This window comes from Lithobates pipiens, unplaced genomic scaffold (assembly GCF_037356315.1).
Source record: "Lithobates pipiens isolate NorthernLeopardFrog02 unplaced genomic scaffold, aLitPip1_a1.2 Scaffold_13, whole genome shotgun sequence".
NCBI lineage: Eukaryota > Metazoa > Chordata > Amphibia > Anura > Ranidae > Lithobates > Lithobates pipiens.
The window spans coordinates 199,595,119-199,622,630 of record NW_027507718.1 but is presented as its reverse complement, the minus strand read 5'-3'; the positions used below and the strand labels follow the sequence as shown (position 1 = coordinate 199,622,630).

Here is a 27,512-nt window from a genome sequence, read left to right as displayed (position 1 = left end):
TGTATCTCAGAGCAGCCAATCACAAAACAGCTTTAAATGTAAGCTACACACCAAAATTTCACTTCAGGTTAAAACTTTATTGATCCAGTAATCACATTTTGCTCACCTGGGTTATTCCCGCTTTTTACTCAGGAATATGCTTTAGTAGTATTAAACCCTCCCTTAAAGGAGAAGTCCAGTCAAAGCTTGTTTGGCTGTACTTCTCCTCTGGGTCACAGGAGTACAATTTTGTTTTGCAGTCCTGTGACGCGTTTTGTGACACGTCACCTATATCAGTCCAGGCACCATGTCATCCCGACAATGAGAGTCCGGATCTGCCGACAACTAACACCTGTCTCAGCCTCTCAGTGACCCGCTGAGAGCCTGAGCCGACTGCCCCCATGCCCCCCACAGCTTAGCACTTTAATGAGCGAGGAGAGAGGAGAACAAGGTTTTTTTTGCCTTCCTCTGGATAAACTGTGGGTATAGAATTGGGTATATGGGATTGTATGATATTATTATTATACATATTTTTTTTTTTTTGTGGTTGAACTGGATGGACTTGTGTCTTTTTTCAACCTGACTAACTATGTAACTAGGTAACAGAGATCTGTGACTGAAAGTCTAAAGCTCTCTGCTCAGGGAACTGTCAGAACCGAGTGATCAGCCTGCTCCCTCCTCCAAGCTAACCAATTAGCTCTAGACTGCATTGTCCACTGTTAACTCTTTCCTGTGAAGCCTGGAAGTTCAGGGAAGCAGCACAGAGTAAGCAGGGGCCAGCAACATTGAAAGGTGGAAATTGCAAGTGCTGGGTTAAGAATTTAAAAAAATTGTTTAGTGGTAAACATTTATCTTATTGTGCTCAATAAGTTAAACTAAAAAACGCTGAATCTGTAATACAAATTTAGTGTCACTAAATGCTCAAAGTTAACCATACCTCCCAATCCAGCAGGCTGTACAGTACCACAGCAGTTACTTCCACATTTCATTTCCTGGTGTCCTAAATGTCCACTCAAAAAGGTAAATGTCCCTTCACTTCAGTTTTCTGTGTAAGAGCATTGTACATATATTGCAGTCACACGCACCACTCTTCTCAAACTACTTTTCTACGCATACTTTGCACGCATCTCCATTTTTCTTCATTCAGACTGATTCCGCTCACACTCTTTTTCTGGGCCCACTGTCATTCTCAACTTTGTGGGAGGTGCTACATGGGTGGCAATTGGATCAGTGGACAGTTTAGTGTTCTTTTATGTGGTGGTGCTGGATGTATCAGCCTTCAGTGGGACCATGAAGAGTGAACATGGCCACCCTCCTGTGGAAGGTTGTAGTAAGGGAGAATTCAAATTTATTTTTCCACAAGTGCAGTCCGCAGACATCAACCAATCAAAATCCATTGTTTAGTGATCTAACTAAACAGGCAGAATTCTTACTGCTAAGACTTACTGCATTTAAAAAGAGGTGCTTAAAGTGGTGTTCTGGCCGCAATTGTTTTTTTTTTTTAAGTCAGCAGCTGCAAACACTGTAGCTGCTGACTTTTAATAAGGACACTTACCTGTCCAGCGAGCCCACGATGACGGCCGCCCAAGGCCGATCCGTCCATCAGATCGGCTGTTGGCGCCTCCATCTTAACAAAAGGAAACAGGCAGTGGAGCCTTGCGGCTTCACTGCCCATCTCCTACTGCGCATGCGTGAGTCGCGCGGCACTTTGTGACTGGCCCCGTTGTTTTCTAGGACACACACATGTTCCAGAAGGCAACGGGGTGGCTCATCGAGGAGAAGGATGCGCGGCGGAATAGGAAGAGGCAGAATAGGAAGACTGCTTAGCAACAGCGGTTTTAGGTAAGTTAAAAAAAAATTTTTATTTATTTATTTTTATTTTTTTAATATTAAAGGGTTTGTAAAGATAAATGTTTTTTCACCTTAATGCATTCTATGCATTAAGGTGAAAAAACATCTGACACTGCCTGCGCCCCCAGCCCCCCCGTTTTACTTACCTGACCCCTCGAAAATCCCACGCTCGCCCCCGCCGTCCCCTTCACCGCTCAGCCTGGCCGCTGATTGGCTGGAGTGGATGGATGGAAAGCAGTGCAGCCATTGGCTCGCGCTGCTGTCAATCACATCCACTGACGCGGAGCGCCGGGGGCGGGGCTGTGTGATACAGTGAGCCGATATAGCCACCGGCTGTATCACGGGAGCGCGCCCGCAGGTGCTTCTCACCATGCGAGGGAGCTCGCATGAACATGAGAAGTACCTGCGGGAGGAAGAAGAGACAGCCGCCGAGGGACCCCAGAAGAGTAGGTTTGGGGCCAAACGAGCTGCACAGTGGAGGTAAGTATAACATGTTTGTTATTTAAAAAAAAAAAAATTCACTTTACAATCCCTTTAATGCATTTTTATTTTATTTTAGGGTGGCCCTACACTTTAAAGTGGTTCTAAAGTCATTAATGCATCTCTGCAAAGTTTACCTTTACAGAAAAATCTGTCAAGGGGGCAAAAGGAAGAATCCTCCCCGCTCTGTTATTGTATTAGGACAGCAGTGACTCCTCCGCTGTCAGAACACACTGATCAGCGCTACAGCTGATCGAATGCAAATTTCCCAACATCCCATTCGAGAAACATTGGGGTCAATTTACTAAAGCTGGAGCACTCAGAATCTGGTGCAGCTGTGCATGGCAGCCAATCAGCTTCTAACTTCAGCTTGTTCAATTAAGCTTTGGCAATCAAACCTGGAAGCTGATTGGTTCCTATGCAGAAGTGAGCCTGATTTTGCACCCTATTGTGTTGAGCAGAAACGACCATAGGTGTCCCTGTTGAACCAGCTGATTTTCCATCCATCAATTGCTAGCTTAACTATGGTGCCTAAAGACCTGTTCAGTAATATACTCCCTGCAAAGCTGCTATAGTAGAAAAGTAGAGATAAGACTATAAAAATTTAAACTTTTAGGCCGGCTTTATGGCCCGTTCACATGATTTGAATATCATACGAAAACTGTCTAGGAAGAATCGTACAATTTTTGGATCATGTGTATATTACTTTCAACAGCCGATCACCACAGTTCATCTGATATTATTCGATCGGATGTGCACGAAAATTTTCCTCGTACGATTTCAGATCATACGATTATCATTTAGTCAGTATAGTTATCTTCCGAAAATACAATACAAATATATTGCAACACATGACATCACTTCCGATTCTTTTTCCAGTCGTACGAGAATTTTCGGGACTTTATATACCTATTTAATTTCTACTTATGACTATTAAGCTAAAAAGGTCATACGATCAGTCGTATGATATTCGGATCTTGTGTATGGCCCATTAGAGAGAGAGAATTTTTGGTGGCAGGAAAAAAATTTGCTTGATTCCCCTGTCAACACAGACAGTGTTGACAGTGGAATCCCTCCTGTGGAGCCATTGTGTTCTCCTGGCAGGGGGCTGTGAAAGCCATTCCTGTTGGGAGAACACTGTGATTATTGCCAGTGGCTATAGCAGCCGCTACGATTAATCACATTTAATTGAGCAGGCTGGTTGTACCCAAGTTGATTAATCAATTGACTTGGGTACATTCAGCCTGCCAATACATGATTCGAATCTAGGCTGGTTCAGCAGAAACCCGATTTGAACTGTCTATGGCTGGCTTTAGTACAAAGACTATCTGACCGAATATACATTTCTGCAACATCAGTTGGGTTTTAATTTGCAGGTTCTCAGTTCCCCTTTCAAAAACGGTTGCAATAAGATATCAGAAACACATAGAGCACAATATTTTCAACAAATAACGTACTCATTGCGTTGTCAGAAAGAGCAGTGAAGAACGACCACGGTCGCAATGCAACGCCTATTTATTGAGCAGAGATGCCACCTAATATACATATATATTTAAAAACTATACATACAGTACAGGCATACCCCACTTTTAAGTACACAATGGGGTTTATTTACTAAAGCTAGAAAGTGCAAAATCAGGCTCACTTCTGCATAGAGACCAATGAGCTTCTAATCCCAGCTTGTTCAATTAAGTTTTGGTAATAAAACCTGGAAGCTCATAGGTTTCTATGCAGAAGTGAGCCTGATTTTGCACTTTCCAGCTTTAGTAAATAAACCCCATTGTGTACGTATAAGTGGGGTTTGCCTGTAGAAATTTTTGGGTTTTTTTGTACATTAAAACACATTGATAACATTACTTATATTAATGTCTTTTACACATTTATCTAAAGGATAATCTAAAAGGCTATACATATACTGTACATATATTTTTTTATAAAATTTGAAAGTCAACAATTCTAAATGACCAACATGAAAAAAGTTCAGTTTATTCACCCCTGTACTCGGTCATTGACTAGAGATATGAGTAGCTTGTGCTTGTCCTCCGTCAGGTTTTGCAATCTGCGTGATGGAACACTTGGAGAGGCTAATATTTCCATAAAGAATTTGGCTTTATTAGATTCTGTGAAATAAAACTGTCAAAGAAAGGATTTTTTTTTCTTTGCTGAGGATAAGAGTACATTTTCTGCTCTAGATGTATAATCAATGTTATCTGTAAACCATTTCATCATTCTGGTGTAATTTTTTTTTTTTTTCATTTTGATGGAAAATTACATACATACCAGCAATTTAAAATGAACAAAAAAGAAAAATACACCCCATACTGGTTTTACTATGAAGGAACATTCATACCCCACCATTGCTGTCTCCGAATTATATACATGGTACTTTCAATTGTACAAGATTCCATTCCTGAGAGCTTCCATATTTGTTCCAGTCTATAAGTCAGAGGTTTTACTTGTCAGGGATGTTTATGCACGACTAATTGAAACTTGCTCCATAGGATTAACATACGTTTTTTTTAACCATGCATCACAAAAAAGAAAGATAACAGATGTGAATTTATGAATACTTTTAACTCTCCAGCAGTATTTCTCAAAAGTAAAAATATATTTGCCAAAATAAGCATTAGGATTATTTTTACTGAAAATGCATATGATCTTGAAGTAAAAAATTCCCAGCGCACTTACCGGCTAGCCAGCAAAAATAAAATAAAAAATACACTATCTAACAATTTGCATTTAAAAACAGACGTTTGAAAATATATGTTTAGGCCCCTTTTTATATTGTGGTACTAACTCTAGTCAGTGCGATGTCCAGATATTTGTTAAGCCTTGTATACACGATGAGATTATCAGACGAATTTCTTTGCATGCTCCACATCGAAAATTAAGAGGTTACTAAAGTCGAAAATTCATATTGTATTGTATTTTCCAACAAAAACTCTACTGATTAATCATATGATCTGGTATCGTACAAGAAAAAAGTTTTTTTGTCCCTTCGGACAAAAGCTGTGTAAAACGATCAGATTATTGCACAATCGCTGCAAAAGCAGTATTTTTCGTATGATTTTCAGATCATGTGAAGAAGCCATTAGACAGTGTAATTTTTTTATTACTGGCTAACTGGTAGGTGTGCTGGGATTTTTATTTTGTGTGTTTAAAGCCATTCAATGTCTTTCCTTGAGATAAATAATATATATATTATATATATATATATGACGTACAGTTAGGAGAGGCAGGTGAGGCAGAGTCATGAACATAAAAAAAAGAAAAAAAACCCACAAACACTACCAAAAACGATTGAGCTTCAAGGGTCGTAGCTCGGCGACCTAGTCTAAATTTAGAAGGTAGGTAACTGAGTTCCTACCCCACCACTAAAGTCCTAGTCCCACCATTTGGGCCTCCTGCCACCTATAGTTCCAGAGATATGGGACTCCTTGTGCAGCCTGTCAGAAGCTACATACAGAGCGGCCAGTTTAAATACAAGCTGGCACACTCTGCAGCAGACTGAGAGATTGAGCTCACAGTGCCTCTCACTTCTTATCAGAAGCACTGAGCTTAATGGACAGCTTGGAGCCTTGGACCAATGGGAAAGCACCATTGGAACAAGCTCCCCAATACAAATGCTGCAGTGGAGGCTGTCCTCTTACTGCAGTGTCATGCAAGGGGGCATGCGTATAAAAGACACATGCTCTCTTCCAGCCCAGTCCTCTTAACTAGAAGGAAAAAGCATGGGATTGTGGGTATAAGGTTTACCCATAATCCCATGTTTTTCTCACACAATTAAGAGGGAGAATGAGAATCTACTGCCTGCTGAAAATGTACTGTTTTAATCAAGCTAAATCACATAATATTATGCTATATGTTATAACATAATAATGTATTATTTATCTATTTACTGTGAAATTATTGGTTATAACTTCAAACTTCAGTAATTTGTCCATCAAGCCACCTGCTTGAGTACAGTTTTTGAAAATATAGTAAATTACCTTAAAAACAATATATAATAATTATTTGTATATTACTTACTTATGGTAATTAACCACTTGCCATCCAGGCCAATTCTGACGCTTCTCTCCTACATGTAAAAAATCATATTTTTCTAGAAAACGACTCAGAACTCCCAAAAATTTGATATATTTTTTTTAGCAGACACCCTAGGGAATAAAATGGTGGTTGTTACAACTTTTTATGAAACACGGTATTTGCACAGCAATTTTTCAAATGTGTGTTTTTGGGAAAAAAAATTATATATATATATATATACATATTTTTTTCAAATGTGTTTTTTGGGGAAAAAAAATAAATATATATATATATATATATATATATATATATATATATATATATATACATACACAAAGTGTAACTAAACTGTATCTGAGCACCACAAACTGAAAATGCTAAATTTTGTTTTTAATATTTTAATATTCAAAGTAAACTCATCTATCCCTTCACATCCCCATGCTTTTTTTTGTTCAGAAATTAAAATTTAAAAGCTTATTTTGGACAAGTTAAAAAAAATACTGCAAATATTAGAAACATCCATAGGAATATGGATTTTACTTGTATACATTTATCTTTCAAATGTTTGGAACAATTAAAATCAAATTAAATATAATTAAAACATTGTTATCCAATTATAAAAATGGTTTATTTGTTCCCTTTTCCTCTTCCTCTTTGTAACATAGATACTGTGGCTTTGACATTTGCAGTACTAACATGCAAATATTATAAGGTGTTTCTCTTTTGTTATGTGATTTAAGATGTGAAGAACCATATTGACTCAAAGAATGAAAGCATCTTGCAACACCAACAATATACTTCATGCAATTTCCCTTTAATCCCCATGGGAAAGTATTCTTGGGTAATTCCAAGGCATGTAGATGCCCATTGGGCACTATCCTTCCAGTTGGTTGTGTGTCTTGTTCCACTCAAGAGGTGTTTGGAATATCTCAAATGACGGGACATAAATTCTGTCAGTGTGGTTCTTTGGGTCGGTGTCTACAGGATTTTGTTGCATTGGAACTACTTCTGTCCCCATACGAGTAAAAGGGAATACAAAAGCAGCTTGAAGAAGGTTGATGCAGCTTAGAAGAAAGTCAAATGTAGGTTGGAAGGAGGTCAACTGCTGGTCATATAAATGAACAGTGAAATGATCCCAGAAGCAGATAAAACGAATCTCAATGTAACTAAAAATTAAGCAAGCTGCATTTGCCCATAAACACAAAGTTGTTTGATACAAGACCGAATTTGGGTTCTAAATTTCAATCACTAACCATAATTGTGACAAATATTTGGTCTTGATTGTGACTCTAGAAGCATGGCACTAATTATGCTTTTGGTGACACAGTTACTGTGCTATTTGTGTGTCCTTACATTTGTGTGCAACGACAAATGCCTAGGAGAAAATGTCAGTTTGCTAAAATTTGATCCTGACTTTTATTTTTATTTTTAAACCCACATTTACTCAAAAATGTTTTAAAAAAATTAGCACAAGGGATATTACATACAGTCAGTGTAATCTGTCCCTTGTGCTGCTGGCTGCTGCTTTAGTTGAAATCTTCCATTCTCTGAGCCCCCCACCACTACCACCCAGCCTACTAAACTAATGCCACGTACACATGACCGGCCTTTCCAGCAGAAAAGGTCCGACGGTCTTCCCGATGGAGTCACGACGGACTTCTGAACGGACTTGCCCACACATGAATGGACCAAAGTCTGTTCGAAAGTCTGTTCGAAAGTCTGTTTGTTTTGGTCGTGATGACGTACGATGGGACTAGAATAGGAAGTTCAATAGCCAGTAGCCAATAGCTGCTCTTGCGTCGTATTTGGTCCGTCGGATCAGCATACAGACGAACGGTTTTCCCGATAGGAATTGAGTCTGTCGGACAGATTTGAAAATGTTCTATTTCTAGGTCCGTCTGAATTTTTTTAAAGAAAAACGATTGGATTATCCCACACACGATCGGAAAATCCAACAGAATGATTCCGTCTGACTTATGCTGCCGGAAAGTCCGGTCGTTTGTACGTGGCATTAGGCTTTAAAGATACGTTTTTGTTCTACTTTGTCACTATTTAAACACATAAACACATTATTTGTAGTTTACCCATTCAGTAAAAATGGGGAAAACTTCAAACACGCTGTATTCATGTAACTGAAATAATTGGTTTGGTTGTCTGGAATGACTGTGGCTTTTTTTTTTTGTTCCGCTGTAATCAAAAACAGCTTAATACATTGATCTTGATGGCCGTCATGTGACAGATATGGGCAGAACTCCTCTGGGCAGAACTTGCTAAATATATTGGCATGGAATTAGTCATGCATTAAATATAAGAGTTTTATGGGTTTGGCACAGCTGGGCTTCATTGTTCTTACAGGCTTGTGGGGAAAATTAAAGTGAAGCCGGATAGTATGATTGCCCGAAAAGTTATTGGATTTTTGGGATTCTGTGACATTTATTGAATATTATGAGATTGTTATTTGCAATATATACAGTGTAGATACGTACAAGCAAAGGATAAAGTAATAATTCTGACTATGATTTAATCCTAAAAGCATAAGATTGGTACCGCTGAGCCTTTTGACTTCATAAGGGCTTTTATGTAAACCTACAGCAAAACAGACAGCTAAATAGGCAGTTGGAATATATAATATATTATGTGTCTTTCCTGCCAAAGATCTGTAGTACTTTTTAATCAGTCTTGATTGACTGGTGCTTGTTTGTCTAATGTGTAGGCTGGAATCAGAGGTAACACAGGATGCTACAAAACTGAACCAATAAATTGTATAGACATTTTCCTGTCTATTACATCTAGCTAAACTGAGTTACAGGTTTTGATAGGTGAAACATTTCAGGTATATTTGCTGAAAGTACAATAGAGAAATAAATAAGGGTTGATTTAATAAAACTGGAGAGTGCAAAATCTGGTGCAGCTGTGCATGACTCACTGACTTTGATTGACAACGGCAGGAGCCAATGGCACCCGCTGCTGTGTCTCGGCCAGTCAGGAGGGGGAATCCCAGACAGCCGAGGCAGCAACATTGCTGGATCGAGATGGGGCTCAGGTACATATTAGAGGGGCTGAGGAAGGCTGCTGCACACTGAAGTTTTTTTATCTTAATGCATTAAGATTTAAAAAAAACCTTCTGTCTTTAGAACCACTTTAAGAGCAAGATGATGGAAGCAGTGGGCTGTTAGTCTGAATGGGTGTTAGTCTGAAGGAGAGGGTGTTCAACAGCAGGCTACTTTTGCATATAAACTGCCCTAGTTTTAGGCTATATATGTTCCTGAATATCCATGATTGAAAGAATGGAAATCCAATGAATGAAAGAGTCAGTCCAGGGGCAGTAAAGCTATGGAGTAAAAAGCTAGATGATGCTAGATGTCCTCCATCAAGAATAAGAGATGGGCTTTCTCTGACCTGCAGAAGCATTCACACCTGAGCTTAGCGATCTACTGGCATTTTTATTTGAGCCTTTTTAGAAGTGTATTACAAGCATTTTAGAAGCATATTGCAAGTGTTTTACAGCTTCAGGCATTTTTGTTTAGCCAATAGAAAGCTCTAGGTGGATAAAAGTGAAATTAAATTAGGGTTGGAGAGCTACTGTTTGAGCAGAAAAAGTGCAACAAAATGCGTGAAAAACACTCAAGTCAGATGTTTCTATTGAAGTCTATGGGGCCAAAAATGCTTGTAATCTGCTAAAAAGAAGCTCATGTACTTTTCTGAGCAACATGCATTTTGCTTCAGGTGACAGAATGCTCAGGTGTGAGCAGGGGCCATTTAGATGAATGGGATTTGGCTTGTTGAGTGTTTTAGAGCTACAAGCTTCGAGCAGAAATCTCTCATATGTAAACAGGGCCTAAGAGTAAATTATTTCAGTAGGAGCCTGCAAGACTAGAGATCAGCTTTAAAGAGGAAGTAAACCTTGATGGGTTTACTTCCTCTTTGTCTCCCTGCAAAGGTAAAGCATAATGGGCTACTATGCATCGCATAGTAGCCCATTATGTGTCACTTACCTGACACAGGAGCCAGCAATGTCACCGCTGTCCCTCTAGCACGGAGCGCCCATCTTCTTCCGGGTATCGCTGCACCGGTCACTCACAGCGCCTGTCCAGCGATGACGTCACTCCCACGCATACGCACGGGAGCCGCCACTAACGGCATATTGCCGTTGGCAGTGGCATGCCCAGTGCACCTGCTCGCTGCTGTCTACGGCGTATGCGCCGTAGACAGCGGTGCCTGTCTTTTTGTAAACATCTCCTAAACCGTGCAGGTTTAGGAGATATTACTTGAACCTACAGGTAAGCCTTAATCTAGGCTTACCTGGAGGTCAAAGTGGTTTATAAGGGTTTACAACCACTTTAACTAAGATCAAGTGTAGTATCTGTTCTTATCAGTGTTTAGTAGGGGTGATGCTCCAGTATTGTGGCCTTTTGGCAGGAATGGCTGGCTGTACAGTGTCCCTGTTGGTATGAGGAGGATCTGAAGGCTAGTATTGGCTGGAACAGGAAGTGGGAGCGAGAGCGCTCCTAGTAACACTTGGGTTTGAGAACTCCACTGTGTGAAAAGGCACATTGATGGGTCACTTTTTCTGCACTGCGCCTTATTGGGCTAGGCCTTTTGGCTAAGTACAGGGCAATTTTTGTTACCAGGCTCCAGGACCAACCAGTGCAGCTGCACCAGCCCTATTTATTACATTTAGTTTTCTCTCACATTTTGTCAATTTGCATTTTTGTCTGTGTTTCTTTTAATCATTGGATGGAGAGTGTGGGTCCTCAGGCCCCCTGAAGGCTAAGGGGAGGATGTGTGGCCATCAGGTTCCTTCTCCCCTAAACCAAGAGGTCTCTCTTCTGGAGAGTACCTCACCTGGTACTAGTTGGTTGGCTTTGGATGACCATAAGGAAAGGGGTCAACCAGGCCTTTTGGCTAGGTGGACCAAGTTGAGCCTTGCTCTCGTCAGAAGCCTTGCACCCCAGAGGTCAGGGTAAGGTGCTACCCTTTGGCGGAGGTGGTGGACAAAGGACACACCCTTAAATGCACCATTTTTGTGTGTTTTTCACAGGCACTTTTTTTTACACGTAGGTGTTTTGTTTTTGTGCATCACGGCAAATAAAAAAAAAGAAAAATGGTTATAACATACTAAACCCTTAATCAAACCCCTAAATTATTTTATTCATTATTTTTTAAAGCTAATATAAATGAATAGTAGTGATGAAATAATACTTTAACCAGCCATTTTTGTATATTAGTTCTATATAGTCCACGTAGCATGGGGAGTGAAGTGCAGGTGAGTCTTTTTCCTACATACTTTGAACCCCTTTCTCAAATGAAAAAGTTGCAAGATATGAAAATACTCAATATAAATGGATATTTGATGTATGAGATGTATTATTCCACAAACACTGTGGGGTTAGGGCCCTCCACTCCTTCTGCCAGTGCCAAGCCCTAAATACAAAGATTATTCCTCCTGTTTCGGTTCTCTGCATCATTCACCCTATACTCCTGGGCTTTGAGTTTAGTCTGTAGGGTGCAGAGAGCTGAGGCGTGCTTAGTAACTGTGTCTTCAGTGAGGCTTTCACACTGCTCTATCTCAGACACTCAGGAGTGGAATTAATCGATGCCCTGCCTCATGAGACTCATCTCCAGCTGCACCACCTTAATCTTCGTGGTGAGCGTAACTTGACATGTGGCAATTGCCAACATTATGTTGGCCACAAAGCTCATGGGTGGTGTCCTCCAGCGGATCCATCTGTGACACCATGTTGGTCTTCCACATGGTGCGAGGCATGGCAGGAAGCTGCTTTCCTTTGCCAGGGGTCCCCTTGGAGGAGCGGCATCTCATCTGGATATAATCCACTAGTAGACAGGTGTGGTGGGTTGACAGTTCGTTTGAGAGTAAAAGCAACTGTTGCAGCTATCATTCATGGTATGGCTTGAATGTAACTGTTTGGGGAAACAATTAAATCAAAGAGCTTGGTTCCACTTTAACGCAGAACAACATCTTTGCCATTCTGAAGCTTCCCTCCAACCACGTTGCATATTATTTTATATATACTGTGATTCTGTACTTGCCAAATATGCTGCAGAAATCTCCCTCCACTGAGTCTGGCTGCATCCATTTTAACTGTGGGCAGCTGAAGCTGCTGCCTGCTCACTTCCTGGATTCATTGGTCCTCTTATGACTCTAATTGGTCCTCTTATGACTCATCCCCCTTCCCTTCCTAGCAACCTCTTACGAAAGTGAGAGAGAGAGAGCTGTGCGTGATGTCATAAGTCTAGGCTTTTTACCAGACAATAAACAGGAAGTGGGCTGTATAAGGTATTTACTGGCATAAAAAAAGTGTTTTACTATCCAAAGTTAAAACAACAAGGGCAGAGGATTTAATAGATGAAAAGCTGAAAAAATGACTGAAGGTCCGCTTTAACTCTCTCAATCAACATTGACTATTTTTATTCCTTTTGCTGCTAGCATTTGTAAATAAATAGGAACATTTAACCACTTGCCGACTGCCGCACGACGATGTACGTCGACAGAATGGCACGGGCAGGCATAAGGGCTTACATGTACGTCCTTGCCTGCCCGCGGGTCGGGGGCCCGATCGGGCCCCCGCCCGGTGCCTGCGGCGGTCGGTATTCGTTCGGGAGCGATCCCGGACGAGGGGACGGCCATTCATTCATGGCCACCCCCTCGCGATCGCTCCCGACGAATGAAAATGCTCCGTGACATCACTTCCTCTCCTGTAATGTAAACACAGGAGAGGAAGTGATGTATTCTCTCCTCCGTGTCGGTATTTTTCGTTCCGACACCGAGGAGAGAGGATCGGTGAGTTGCACCAACACGACACTACACAGTAGAACATGTCAGGCACACTCACACCCCCCAGATCACCCCCCCAATTACCCCTGCCCCCCAGTCACAGTGACACCAATGTCATTTTTTTTTTTTTTGCATTGGTGTCATTTGTGACTGTAATAACTGTTAGGGCAGTTAGGGTTAGCCCCCTTTAGTTCTAATGTACCCCCCTAACCCCCCCAATAAATGTTTAACCCCGTGATCACCCCCCGTCGCCAGTGTCACTAAGGCTGGGTTCACATTGCAGCGGTTTATGAGAACGAATGTGATTCGCACCGCACTGCAGTGCAAATCACATCCGATCTCTGTGCGATTCGAGTTCAGCCATACAGATAGTATGGCTGAATTCGCATCGCACCCGCCGCAAATTCGCACAGGACCCTTTTTTTGGCCCGCAGCAGAATCGGATCGCATGGGTGTTCACACCATGCGATCCGAGTTTGCAGATCGCACTGCGATATGCGAACTGATCTGGGGGTGTCATTAACATTTCACTGACACTCCCAGCAGTTCGCATAGGGCAGTGTGAACTGCCGCCGGGAGGCATGCGATACAGGAACCCGCCGCGGATTCGTGGCGTTCCCGCATCGCTCCAGTGTGAACCCAGCCTAATAAGCGATCGTTTTTCTGATCGCTGTATTAGTGTCACAGGTGACGCTAGTTAGGCAGGTAGGTATTTAGGTTCGCCGCAGCTTTTTATAGCGCCAGGGACCCCCATATACTACCGCATAAAGCCCCCTGATTGCCCCCTAGTTAACCCTTTCACCAGTGATCACCATATAACTGTTACAGGTGACGCTGGTTGGTTAGTTATTTTTTTATAGTTTCAGGGCACCCGCCATTTATTACCTAATAAAGGTTTAACCCCCTGATCACCCGGCGGGTGTCATTTGTGACTGTAATAACTGTTAGGGCAGTTAGGGTTAGCCCCCTTTAGTTCTAAGGTACCCCCCTAACCCCCCCAATAAGGGTTTAACCCCGTGATCACCCCCCGTCGCCAGTGTCACTAAGGCTGGGTTCACATTGCAGCGGTTTATGAGAACGGATGTGATTCGCACCGCACTGCAGTGCAAATCACATCCGATCTCTGTGCGATTCTAGTTCAGCCATACAGATAGTATGGCTGAATTCGTGTCACACCCGCCGCACCCGCCGCAAACTCGCACGGGACCCTTTTTTTGGTCCGCAGCAGAATCGGATCGCATGGGTGTTCACACCATGCGATCCGAGTTTGCAGATCGCACTGCGATATGCGAACTGATCTGGGGGTGTCATTAACATTTCACTGACACTCCCAGCAGTTCGCATAGGGCAGTGTGAACTGCCGCCGGGAGGCATGTGATGCGGGAACCCGCCGCGGATTCGTGGCGTTCCCGCATCGCTCCAGTGTGAACCCAGCCTAATAAGCGATCGTTTTTCTGATCGCTGTATTAGTGTCACAGGTGACGCTAGTTAGGCAGGTAGGTATTTAGGTTCGCCGCAGCTTTTTATAGCGCCAGGGACCCCCATATACTACCGCATAAAGCCCCCTGATTGCCCCCTAGTTAACCCTTTCACCAGTGATCACCATATAACTGTTACAGGTGACGCTGGTTGGTTAGTTATTTTTTTATAGTTTCAGGGCACCCACCATTTATTACCTAGTCTCACTAGTGTACACCTAAATTTAGGGGTGTCTACTTTCCAAAATGGGGTCATTTGGGGGGGGTTTGTGCCATCTTGGCATTTTATGGCCTTCAAAACTGTAACGCCCTTAGAAAGCCTGAAGGCGGTGCTTGGTTTTCGGGGCCCCGTACGCGGCTAGGCTCCCAAAAAGTCCCACATATGTGGTATCCCCGTACTCAGGAGAAGCAGCAGAATTTATTTTGGGGTGTCATTTCACATATGCTCATGGCATGCGTGAGCAATATATCATTTAGTGACAACTTTGTGAAAAAAAAAAAAAAAAAAAAAGTTTGTAATATTCCCGCAACTTGTGGCAAAATATAAAATATTCCATGGACTCAACATGCCTCTCAACAAATAGCTTGGGGTGTCTACTTTCTAAAATGGGGTCATTTGTGGGGGTTTTGTGCCATCTTGGCATTTTATGGCCTTCAAAACTGTAATAGGTAGTGAGGAGTGAAGTCAAATATTTACGCCCTTAGAAAACCTGAAGGCGGTTCTTGGTTTTCGGGGCCCCGTACGCGGCTAGGCTCCTAAAAAGTCCCACATATGTGGTATCCCCGTACTCAGGAGAAGCAGCAGAATTTATTTTGGGGTGTCATTTCACATATGCCCATAGCATGTGTGAGCAATATATCATTTAGTGACAACTTTGTGAAAAAAAAATAAAAAAAATTAAAGTTTGTAATTTTCCCGCAACTTGTGGCAAAATATAAAATATTCCATGGACTCACCATGCCTCTCAGCAAATAGCTTGGGGTTTCTACTTTCTAAAATGGGGTCATTTGTGGGGGTTTTGTGCCATCTTGGCATTTTATGGCCTTCAAAACTGTAATAAGTAGTGAGAAGTGAAATCAAAAATTTACGCCCTTAGAAAGCCTGAAGGCGGTGCTTGGTTTTCGGGGCCCCGTACGCGGCTAGGCTCCCAAAAAGTCCCACATATGTGGTATCCCCGTACTCAGGAGAAGCAGCAGAATTTATTTTGGGGTGTCATTTCACATATGCCCATAGCATGTGTGAGCAATATATCATTTAGTGACAACTTTGTGTAAAAAAAAAAAAAATTTTTTTTTTGTCATTATTCAATCGCTTGAGGCAAAAAAATAAAATATTCAATGGGCTCAACATGCCACTTATCAATTTCCTTAGGGTGTCTACTTTCCAAAATGGGGTCATTTGGGGGGGTTTTGTACTGCCCTGCCATTTTAGCACCTCAAGAAATTAGATAGGCAGTCGTAAACTAAAAGCTGCGTAAATTCCAGAAAACGTACCTTAGTTTGTAGATGTGACAACTTTTGCGCAAACCAATAAATATACAATTATTGACTTTTTTTTTACCAAAGACATGTGGCTGAATACATTTTGGCCTAAATGTATGACTAAAATTGAGTTTATTGGATTTTTCTAATAACAAAAAGTAGAAAATATCATTTTTTTTCAAAATCTTCGGTCTTTTTACGTTTATATCGCAAAAAATAAAAATCGCAGAGGCAATCAAATACCATCAAAAGAAAGCTCTATTTGTGGGAAGAAAAGGACGCAAATTTTGTTTGGGTACAACATTGCATGACCGCGCAATTACCAGTTAAAGCAGCGCAGTGCCAAATTGTAAAAAGACCTCTGGTCATTTACCAGCAAAATGGTCCGGTCTGAAAGTGGTTAATAAAGTATTTACTTGTTTTAAACTTTTTTAAATATATATATTTCTTCAGTTACTTCCTGGTTTCCAGGCCTAGGCAAATTATGTCATACATATCAGTGGTCTTCAGGAAGGGAGGAGGAGTTTTCTCAGCTAAGCTCACCCTCCTTTATGCCTGAGCTAAGGGCAGATGGGTTCCAGGAAGTAAATGCTACATGAATCATCTTCCGATACTCGAGATGGCCATGGCCAGAAATGTTAGAGGGGTGTTTTTCCCAGCAAAATAAAGCATGGAAACATGGATGGGTTTGTTTTGAACATTTAAAAAAAAATGAATTTTTGGTTTGTGGTGCTCAAATGCAGTATAGTTCCACTTTAAAGCCCAACTCTGGGAAATTTGAACATGATCACTTGCAGTAGGGTTAACTGCTTGTGTAGTCATGGGGAGAGGAGAAGCACTATAAGACCCCTTTCACACCGAGGGCGTTTTGCAGGCGCTATAACGTTAGAAATAGCGCCTGCAATCTGCCCTCAAACTGCTGCTCCTTTGTCTCCAGTGTGAAAGCCCCGAGGGCTTTCACACCGGAGCGGTGCACTGGCAGGACATCAGGAAAAGTAATGCCAGCAGCTTCTTTGGAGCGGTGAAGGAGCGGTGTGTTTACTGCTCCTCCACCGCTGCTCCCCATTGAAATCAATTGGGCAGCGCTGTATTACCGCCGGCAAAACGCAGCCATTGCGGTGTATTGTGGGCGGTTTTAACCCTTTTTCGGCCGCTAGTGGGGGGTAAAAGCGCCCTGCTAGCAGCTGAAATGTGCTGCAAATCTGGCGGTAAAATGCCGCTAAAAATAGCACCGTTTAAAACCGTGTGAAAGGGGTCTAACTTACATGATACTCCGCTCCCCCAGATGATGGTGATCCCCCACACTCCAGCGGTGGACTGTCCCTTGACATCATCACATCCAATGCAAGACCTTAGACCACTAGAGCATAGGGGAGAAGATGCTGCAGGGACAGTCCAACAGCACAGAGGAGAGGATCAGGTAAGTAAATCTATTTTAACAACTCCCGTAGACCTACTAAAGCTATTAACCCTTGCAGCGCAGGTGCATCCGGGATCATTTTTAACTTTCCTGGAGTTGGGCTTTAGAAAAGGAACTTGATTTTTAGAAAGTTGATTTACTTTAGAACTCTTTCCTACTCCACATGATTTTTGATTTTAAGGTATTTTATTTCAGGTAAACTTCCATTCGTTTTTTTAAGTAGGCTTTAAGGTTTAAGAAGGAAAAGTTTGCCGCTGTGCCAAATCGCCAACCGTTTGTTTCCTTGCCAAAATCGCTCATTTTCTCTCCATATGCTCCCTATTCTTTCCTTTCATCTTCATGTTAGGAGTAGCCGCCATAAAAGTTAATCATTACACAGAAGGATTTAAAGCTTTAGAAACATTCCCCAAGATATCTGTTGTGTTTTGTAGTCTTTAAAAATGCCATTCATTGTTGGAGCGTTTTTTTGTTAGTTTTTAGGGGGAGTAGATGGTAGATAAGAATGCACCTGATCCTGTAGAGCTATTGAAACCCATACATGACCTCCCAGACAAAGTCGTCTATTTATTTAAAGTGATATTTCTCTTGTAGGAAAGTCTAATCACACTTCATGAAAGGGTCTCTTTTTATGGTCTCTGCTCAAGAAAACTATTTCAGGTCATGTCTCCCACATTGCAACTGAATGGACCCTTATCTTCTGTATGAGGGAGTGTTGCCTTCATTTGTACAATGTTATTAATGTATGAAGTGGAATGTAGGGAAGATATTTACATTTACTTTATTCTGTCCCAATATAAATCTTCATACACCTCTCATACAGTGTGTTTACAATAAACTATGTAGAGTCCCTCGGTATGAATGAATTTACTGTACATTCCATTAGCCTATGTCAGTGAATGTTGCTCCTTTAAAAATTATTATTATTGTTATTATTATACAGGATTTATATAGCGCCAACAGTTTATGCAGCACTTTACAACATTAGGGCAGATAGTACAATACAATTCAATACAGGGGGGAATCAGGGAGCCCTGCTCATTAGAGCTTACAATCTAGGAGGGGGAGTCAAGTTATACAAAAGTGTAATAGCTGTGGGGATGAGCTAATGGAGAAAATCGTGCAGTTATTAGATGGAGGCGGGATAGGCTTCTCTGAAGAGGAAAGTTTTCAGGGATCGCCTAAAAGTGGATAAATTTGGAGACATTCTGACAGATTGGGGTAGGGAATTCCAGAGGATGGGCGAGGCTCGGGAGAAGTCCTGGAGGCGGATATGAGAGGAGGTGATGAGGGAGCTAGAGAGCAGGAGGTCTTGGGAGGAACAAAGAGGGCGATTAGGTTGGTATTTTGAGACTAGGCTAGTGATGTAGCTGGGGGCAGAATTGTGGATGGCTTTGTAAGTAAGTGTTAGCATTTTGAATTGAATTTGTTGGGCAAGTGGCAGCCAATGGAGGGATTGGCAGAGAGGGGTAGCAGACATTGTGCGGTTTGTAAGGTGGATGAGTCTGGCAGCAGCATTCATGATGGACTGAAGGGGGGATAGTCTATTTAAAGGTAAAATGACTAAAGTATACTCTCACTCGGTTAATTAAATAAATATTTTTTTTGTTTTGTTTTTAAATTTAAAATATTTTTTATTACATTTTTCAAAGAAAAAAGATACAAACAGAAAACAGAGAGTAGGTATCAAACATGTAGTACATCTTATAAGAATATTGATTGAAAAAGGTATATAGCATACCAACATATAACGTATTAAAACCATAGATATATCGCTACAATGCTACAAAATTTGCACAAAATAATTCAACTGTATAGACCAGGAAGGGTGAAGGGAGGGGGGGGGGGGGGGCCCAGGGGCATGCGGCATAAACAGAAACAATATTTCATATAAAACGAAATGTTGCTATAGTCACAGTATACACTTTCATTATATAACATCAGCACTGTAATAACGATACAAACAATGGTCATATGTGACGATCTAATATAAGCTGACTTAAAAGATCTCCTTCTTGGACTCCCTGTTTTCTAAGGACTACATATCCAAAGGTACCTTACTGCATGCAGGCAGTGATTCCTGTGATGACTCCGCCCCTCCTGAAACTTCCTTCCGTCGTCACCTCTTTAGCTCAGAAGGCAGAATCTGTGAATGCTGTGATGAGCAATGCCTAATCATATATTGCTATTTGCCCCACTGGACTGGTTCCTGTACATGCAGCTAATCCAGCATTTCCGGGTAGGGGGCACACGTGCATATGCCAGCCGCCCCTTTTGTGCTGTCATTCACTACAGCACAAGTCGATTAGCAGGTCCCGGCCAATGATTTATATCCGGGACCTGCTGATTGGCTTAGTCAATCACAGTACAGAGCGCTTTGTGCTTTCTAACAGCACAGGGCTCTACACAGAGCAGCGATGTGGCTGGGCAGAGAGAAAACACAGCCACACCTATTAGTAACAGCAGCACACATTACACATTTTTAGACACACAGTTAACCCTTTGTTTGCACCTAGATGTTAACCCCTTCCCAGCCAGCATCATTAGTACAGTGACAGTGTACAGTATTAGCACTGATCACTGCATTACAGGCATACCTCACTTTTAAGTGCATAATGGGGTTTATTTACTAAAGCTAGAAAGTCCAAAATAAGGCTCACTTCTGCATAGAAACCAATGAGCTTTCATGTTTTATTACCAAAGTTTAATTGAACAAGCTGGGGTTAGAAGCTCATTGGTTTCTATGCAGAAGTGAGCCTGATTTTGCACTTTCTAGGTTTATTAAATATACCCCATTGTGCACTTAAAAGTGGGGTATGCCTGTAATGTCACTGGTGATGTCCGTGCCAGTTAGTTAGTTCCCACCCAGTGTCAGTTAGTGTCAGATTGCTATCATAGTCCCACTATAAATCACTGATCACCGCCATTAGTAGTATTACAAATATTGTTGTTTTTTTTTTTACCAAAGACATGTAGCAGAATAAATTTTGGCCTAAATTTATGAATAAATTAGATTTCTTTTATTCTTTTTATTGGATATGTTTTATAAGGCCGCGTACACACGCGGGGACTGTCTGCCGAAACTAAGTTCGTCAAACAGTCCGCTCAAACTTTTGAATGAACGAACACGCCCACACACGGCACTTTTTGAGCGGACAAATACGGCAAACTTTGTTCGTCGTACTAAGTCCGCGCAACTTTTGACATGAACGGACTCGCCCACACACGAGGCAACAGTCCGCTCATTTCGAGCGCGTGTGCAGGTAGGCGGGGCCCGCGACGGAGACGTCGCGGGCTCCGCCGCCTGGAATGTACTTAAAGGGGAACCCCAGCGCCGAAAAAAAATCGGCATGGGAGTCCCCCCAAAGTCCACAACAGACCCTTGTCCGAGCACGCTACCCGGCCGGCCAGGAAAGGGGGGCGAGCGAGCGCGCCCCCCCTCCCGAGCCGTACCAGGCCGCATGCCCTCAACATGGGGGGTGCCTTGGGGAAGGGGGGGCCGCGCGGCCCCCCCACCCCAAAGCACCTTGTCCCCATGTTGATGGGGAGAAGGGCCTCTTCCCGACAACCCTGGCCGTTGGTTGTCGGGGTCTGCGGGCGGGGGGCTTATCGGAATCCGGGAGCCCCCTTTAATAAGGGGGCCCCCGGATACTGGCCCCCACCCTATGTGAATGAGTATGGGGTACAATGTACCCCTACACATTCACCTGTAAAATAAAAGTACCCCAAAAAAAAACACAACACACGAGATAAAATATTTTATTGCACAGCTCCGGGGGTCTTCCGTCTTCGGGGGTCTTCTCGCCGGACTCCTCCGCTATCTTCTTGTAGCTCTTTTGCTAGCGGAGGAGTCCGGCTTTCTTCCTCCCCGCCGCCGGCCTCTTCTCCCGACTTCGGGGGTCTTGTCCCCCTCTTCGGTTCTTCTGCCGGGCCACCGCGCCTTCTTATAGCTCTTTTAGAGGCGGTGGCCCGGTCTTCTGTCGCCGCTGTCGCCGCTGTCGCCTTCCGTTCTTCTTGTTCTTCTTCTTCTTCTTCTCCAGGAGATGTTGACACGTCGCTCTCTCCGGCCGGAATGCCAGAGCCGCGCTGTGCGGCCACTTATATAGGGACAATGGGGCGCTGTCACATGGTATATGTCCGCCCGTGTGTCCGCCCGTGTGTACGCGGCCTAAGAGGAAGTAAAACATATTGTTTTTTTTTTTCTAGATTTTCTGTCTTTTTTAATTTATATAATAAAAAATAAAAACCCAGGGGTGATCAAATACCACTGAAAAAAAGCTCTATTTATGTGAATAAATTATATAAATGTTTACAGATTTTGACAGAGCCACATTGCAGGACCTTAAGTAGAGTGCTCTTCTGTGATGTGTATTCACTTTGAAATCGTTGACAGTGGGTTTAATTTACTAAAATTGAAGTGCAAAATCTGGGGCAACTCTGCATAAAAACCAGCTTCCATTTTTTTTTGGGGGTACCATGCACAACTGCACCAGATCTTACACTCTCCAGCATTAGTATTTCAACCTCACTGGTATCTTCATCAGGCTTAACTGTTTTCTGCCAGACTTTTAAGATAGTTGATATTTTCCTAGCTATGGAAAATGTCTTCACTCTGCAAACCAAAAGACCATAGGGTTGTTTTACTAAAGGCAAATAGGCTTTTCACTTTGCAATGGATTATTCTCCAGAGCCTAGTGAATGTGGTGAAATTGCACTTTGCAAAGAATAATAAATGGAAATTTTAAAAAAGACAGCGTTTTTGCTTGCACATGTTTAGATGGTAGAAATCAACAGAGCCCATTCACTAAGCCTTCTAGTCTCCTAAAAATCAACTCCGTAGGGGGGATTTACTAAAGCTGGTGTGTGCAAAATCTGGTGCAGCTCAGCACAGAATCCAGTCAGCTTCCAGGTTTTTTGGTTAAAGTGGATGTAAACCCAATGTCATCCTTTCTAAACTACTGCCATAGGGGTTATCTAGAAGGATATACATGTATCCCTACCTGTCAAATGTATCCCCTCTGTCTGTTATGAGACCCAAACAACTGCAAATTCTGTGGGTGTGTCTGTTGTCTGGAGCTCGGTGGGTGGAGTTGTGATGTCAGTAGACTCCCCACCCACCTCTACACTCTCCTTGTGAACATGCATTTTCTCCTGTGTATTTATTACACTGAACTTCTGCTATGATCTCTAACATCCAGTGAAAAGACAGGAAAGTAACCACACGACTTCGGCATGTCAAATTATGCTGAGGTGTGGAACATCCAATTCTGGCAGAGCAGCAGAAGAAAGGAGTGGAAGGGAATTAAAAAATAATGCATGTCTCAGGCTAGTGCACGAGATATGTAAATCACCCATCACTCACAGCAAGGGGAAGGATTTGACAAAGTTTTTCTCTGTTTGTCAAGATCTATCTCACTGAACAATAAAAGATGATTGCTCAGAGATGGTTCAACTCTTTGTGGCAAGACTGGGCTCAAATGATAGGAAATCGTACACTCTACATTATGACATAAAAAAAAAAAAACATTTCGGGTTTACATCTACTTTAAAGCTTAATTGAACAAACTGAAGTTAGAAGCTTTGTAGCCCCAGATTTTGAACTCTCCCGTTTTATTAAATAAACCCTTATGTATCTCTTTATTGTACTTTCAGCATATACACCTGATATGTTTCACCTGTCAAAACCTGTAATTCAGTTTAGCTTCTGGGGGGCTCCAGTTTTAGTAAATGCCTCCCCGTGTGTCTACTTTTAGTGGAGCTCAGGAGATTATGCATTTATTCCTCTGATTTGCTAATATAACTTATTTTTGTATATTTGTTTGCTTCCTTTATGTTATTCTGTGTAGGCACAAACAATTCATAAAAATAGATCTTTTTTTTCTGAAATATTAAAACCCTTTTGCTTTTGATAATAGTTTGTTTATCTCAGATACAATGTATCCTGGTTAGAAAGAGTAGACATCAAAAAAAATAAAAAATAAAATTGCAAAGCATTTGCGTTTTATTGTTTCCAGAAGTATTTTATAGCTGGACAGATGTTTTTTTACCTTACTACCTAAGATGCCCTGATTGACAGCGTTGGAAAGAACAATTTGCTTTGTTTCCTCTATTAGCTCATATTTGCCCTTAAACAAAGGGGAAAACTTATTACCTACAATTGCCAACACAGACATTTATATCCAAAAGTATTTTGGATGTAAATTATTTAAGACTTTAAGCAGGATGGCTAGTTCTCCATGATCTAACACTGCCAGTAAATGTGATTAGAACCAAACTGTACTACTCTATATAAACAAATTGATTAAAAAGGAAATTAATACAAATTTAATTGTCACGCCAAAGATAATAAATGCAGCAAACAGCAGAACTTTTACTTGCAAAATGTTGATATACTTCAACAAGTTTTTTCCTTTGTTTAGTCTAGGTATATATTTGAAAATTTGAATACTAGATGTGATGGACTTTACAGGCACACAAGTAATAAATCTAAGAAATTATTAATAATTTTTATCTTGTTTTATTGGTAAAAAAGTATATAAAACTGGGGTACAGTTATTTCAAACATACATATGTACAAAACAAGAGTACAATTAATTATTATATCTATAGATCTAGATATTAACACCACATAATATTTAGTATAGCTACATCCATAAAGTTGAGCCAGATACGTTCTCAGATTTATTTTCCAACAACAATACAGATATCCGGTAAACTGTAGGTCCAGATCTAAGTCCACGTATAACAATTTTTTCTTAAAAGCTATATATTTATATATATATATATATATATATATATATATATATGGATTGTTATTCTCTCAAAGATCAATTATGCTAATTCTAAATAATGATCAGTTATAAAAGTTGCTTTATTACGTTTTTCTGTTTTTCTTTTTTAGGTGAGGACGCTGTTTGTTAGTGGATTACCTTTAGATATTAAACCCCGGGAGCTGTACTTACTATTCAGACCATTCAAGGTATTTACTAGACATCTTTTCATTTTAAGTACTTATGTCCAGGTTTTTGAAAGATAAACTCTATACTATTTTGTGATTGTGAACTAAATCAAGATAAGACTTTAATCTACTTGGAGAGTATTTGCCTGCTAAAGGATAATGAAGAATACCAACCTATATGCTTTTGGCTTTAACCCCCCTGGTGGTATTCCCGAGTCTGGCACGGGGTGGAAGTTTTACACCAAAAGCGGTAACCCCGAGCCAGACTCGGGACCGTATCTTACCATTACTTACCTTCTCCCTTGGATCCAGTGATGTCCCCCCACTGTACGAGCGGCTCGTCCTCCGCTCGATTCATCATGGAGCCGATCTCCGTTCCCTGCGAGCGTTGCGACGCATGGGGACGGAGATCGGCACCACATTCAAAAAAGTGAAACACACAGTATACATACAGTATAATGTAATCTTACATATTACATTCCTGTATGTAATAATTTCACATCCCCTTTGTCCCTAGTGGTCTGCCCAGTGTCCTGCATGCAGTTTTATATTACAAAAACTGTTTTTTATGCCTGGAAACTGGAGATTGTCCATAGCAACCAAAAATGTCCCTTTACATCAAAAGTGGTTTTAGACCAGCTAGAAAACAGCAATAATAAATTAGAATCACTCGCAGAATTTAGCGATAGAGATTTGTGGGGAGATCCGTCATCAAATATTGAAAAGTAATGACAGTGACAATTCTGCAACTGAGCAAATTTCAGTGTTTTTGATTTGATTACATTATTGAATAATTCTTATTATTGTTATATTATTATTTAGTATAATTATTTATAGTTATTTATTATATTATAATTTATGATTTCATTTTTCAAACTTTATCATACCCAGATTGTCTGCTAGACTCTGCTAGACTCTGAGTTATTCCTAAGAATTACAGGACTACAATATAAAATGCCAAATTTTCATGCAAAATAATTGTACTGCTTTTAGCACCTAAAATCCGAAATAATCATACCGCCAGGGAGGTTAAATAAAAAGTATTCCGGATTATCAGTTAGTAAGTCATGCCTAAGAGCAGGAGCCACAAAATGCCTATTATTTATGGTCCTATCCAGAATACCTTTTGTAGTGTTCCCCTGGAAAACTAGTTTCTCTAAAACACTCAAACTACCATTCTTCTGTCCACTAAGTTACCTTATTTAGAAGAGAAGGACACTTTCTCTATGAGTGCAATCAGTGGTCCCACTGCAGAGGTCCAACACACCACCTGCTAAGTCATGCTTATAGATCTACAACAAGCAAAGCTCATGCTCCCTGCTGCATGGGTAAGCAGGGGGCTTGGTTGAACTCTGCAGAAAGACCACTGCTTCCATACAGACAGCATGGACCCTTTTATACAGTGTGTTGGCATAGAACAGGCTTCCCTACTCAGGCCATGGCAGTTTTGGTTTAAAAACAAATGTACCGTATGACTTTACATCTTTTGTAAGAACCTGGAATATATTTAGCTGATTTAAACTGAAAATCCATCTATGCTTTAAATGAAGATTGAGACATGCTGAACTAAAAAAATTAACAGCTGAGTAAATTGTTAAGGATGTTGCCTTCCATCACAACATAACAGGAACCAATTTAAAACCACCAACACACAAGCACAGTGCATTATTAAAAGCTTTTAATTTGCTGGAAATCAACATTATAAGCAAAAAACCAATCCATCTTGAATATATTCCCAATATTTGGAAAACCTTGTTTGATGGCAATGGGCTGGGTTTCTGGATTGACCTCCATAAAGTAGAATTGGTGAACAGCAGCTTCTGCTAAAAGTAAGACTAAAGGTTTAGGGTACTTTTCAAGTTTTTTATTCATTTTAAAACTGGTCTTTCTCTATTTTACTTTTTATATATGTAGAACACCCCCCTTAAGGACCGCAGGTGAACTGGGATCCACCACCCTGCACAGCCAGGCACATTGAATTTCCACAGGCAGAGAACAGTCTGTGTCTGTTCTTTTTTGGTTTATCGAGGGTTAATAACTTGGATAGGGATGGGAGGTTATGGGATGCCCACTTAAGAGGGAGTCCACCCGAAAAAAAATGATTAAAAGCCAGTAGCTACAAATACTACAGCTGCTGACTTTTAATAAATGAACACTTACCTTTCCTGGAGTCCAGCGATGTCGGCAGCCGAGGCCGATCGATCGCTCGGCTCTCGGCTGCTGCCGCCGCCATTTTCGGTGAGGGAATCAGGAAGTGAAGCATTGCGGCTTCATTTCCCGGTTCCCTACTGCGCATGCGCGAGTTGTGCAGCGCAATTAGAATGCTCCGCGCTGTCTCTGGGACCGTGTGTGTCCCAGCAGACAGCGCAGCGGGACAGGAAGAGGCATAGACTCCCGTGGGAGTCTAAGCCCTGAAGTGGGTGCAAATACCAGTCTTAAACAGGTATCTGCACCCCCCTCCCCCCTGAAAGGTGCCACACACTTGCTTGCAGAACCCAGCTAGACCACTGTTTGAAGACCTGACAATCACTCAGTCAGATTAAAGGCAATAGCCCATTACAGACAGGAACTCAAAACCCTTTGGTTGTGTAGCAACATTACAGTGTCCAGCTTGTACTTTTCCTCCTGTGGGCCTTATAAATAATCCAAACAGCTCCTCCTAACCTCCACCCACTATGTCCAGAACATTCTCCAATGTCCCAGAAACAGGGGGAGGCACCAGAGAAGCTGCTAGGATGAGCCATCCAGCCCTGAGTTACTGAACCCTGATCCAGATTCACAGCTCAAGCTTAGCCCTGAGCTAAATAAATTTACCTACACTACAATTCTATACCAATACCTAGCACAACCAAAGGGTGCTACATATATGAAAAAACAACTTTATTTTATAAATAATATTTTAACACAGGGTAAACTTATGACACTGGACTCATAATGCATTATGGGTTTTCTAAAAAGAGAGAACGAGAGCGCAGCACAACATGTTTATTTTCAGATTCTATAAATTAAAGTATGTATGGCCTCTTTTGGACATTTTTCAGCAGA

The 27,512-nt window shown here is 41.4% G+C and overlaps 1 protein-coding gene across 2 annotated transcripts in view; it reads left to right on the top strand.

The window, feature by feature from the left end:
* RBPMS (RNA binding protein, mRNA processing factor) overlaps positions 1–27,512 on the top strand; it is a 262,358-nt gene that overhangs the window by 89,494 nt on the left and 145,352 nt on the right. For both annotated transcript variants that reach the window (XM_077476125.1, XM_077476124.1), the window contains exon 2: positions 24,411–24,488. In XM_077476125.1, the coding sequence (XP_077332251.1) occupies positions 24,411–24,488 (78 nt within the window). The remainder of the gene's footprint in view (positions 1–24,410; positions 24,489–27,512) is intronic.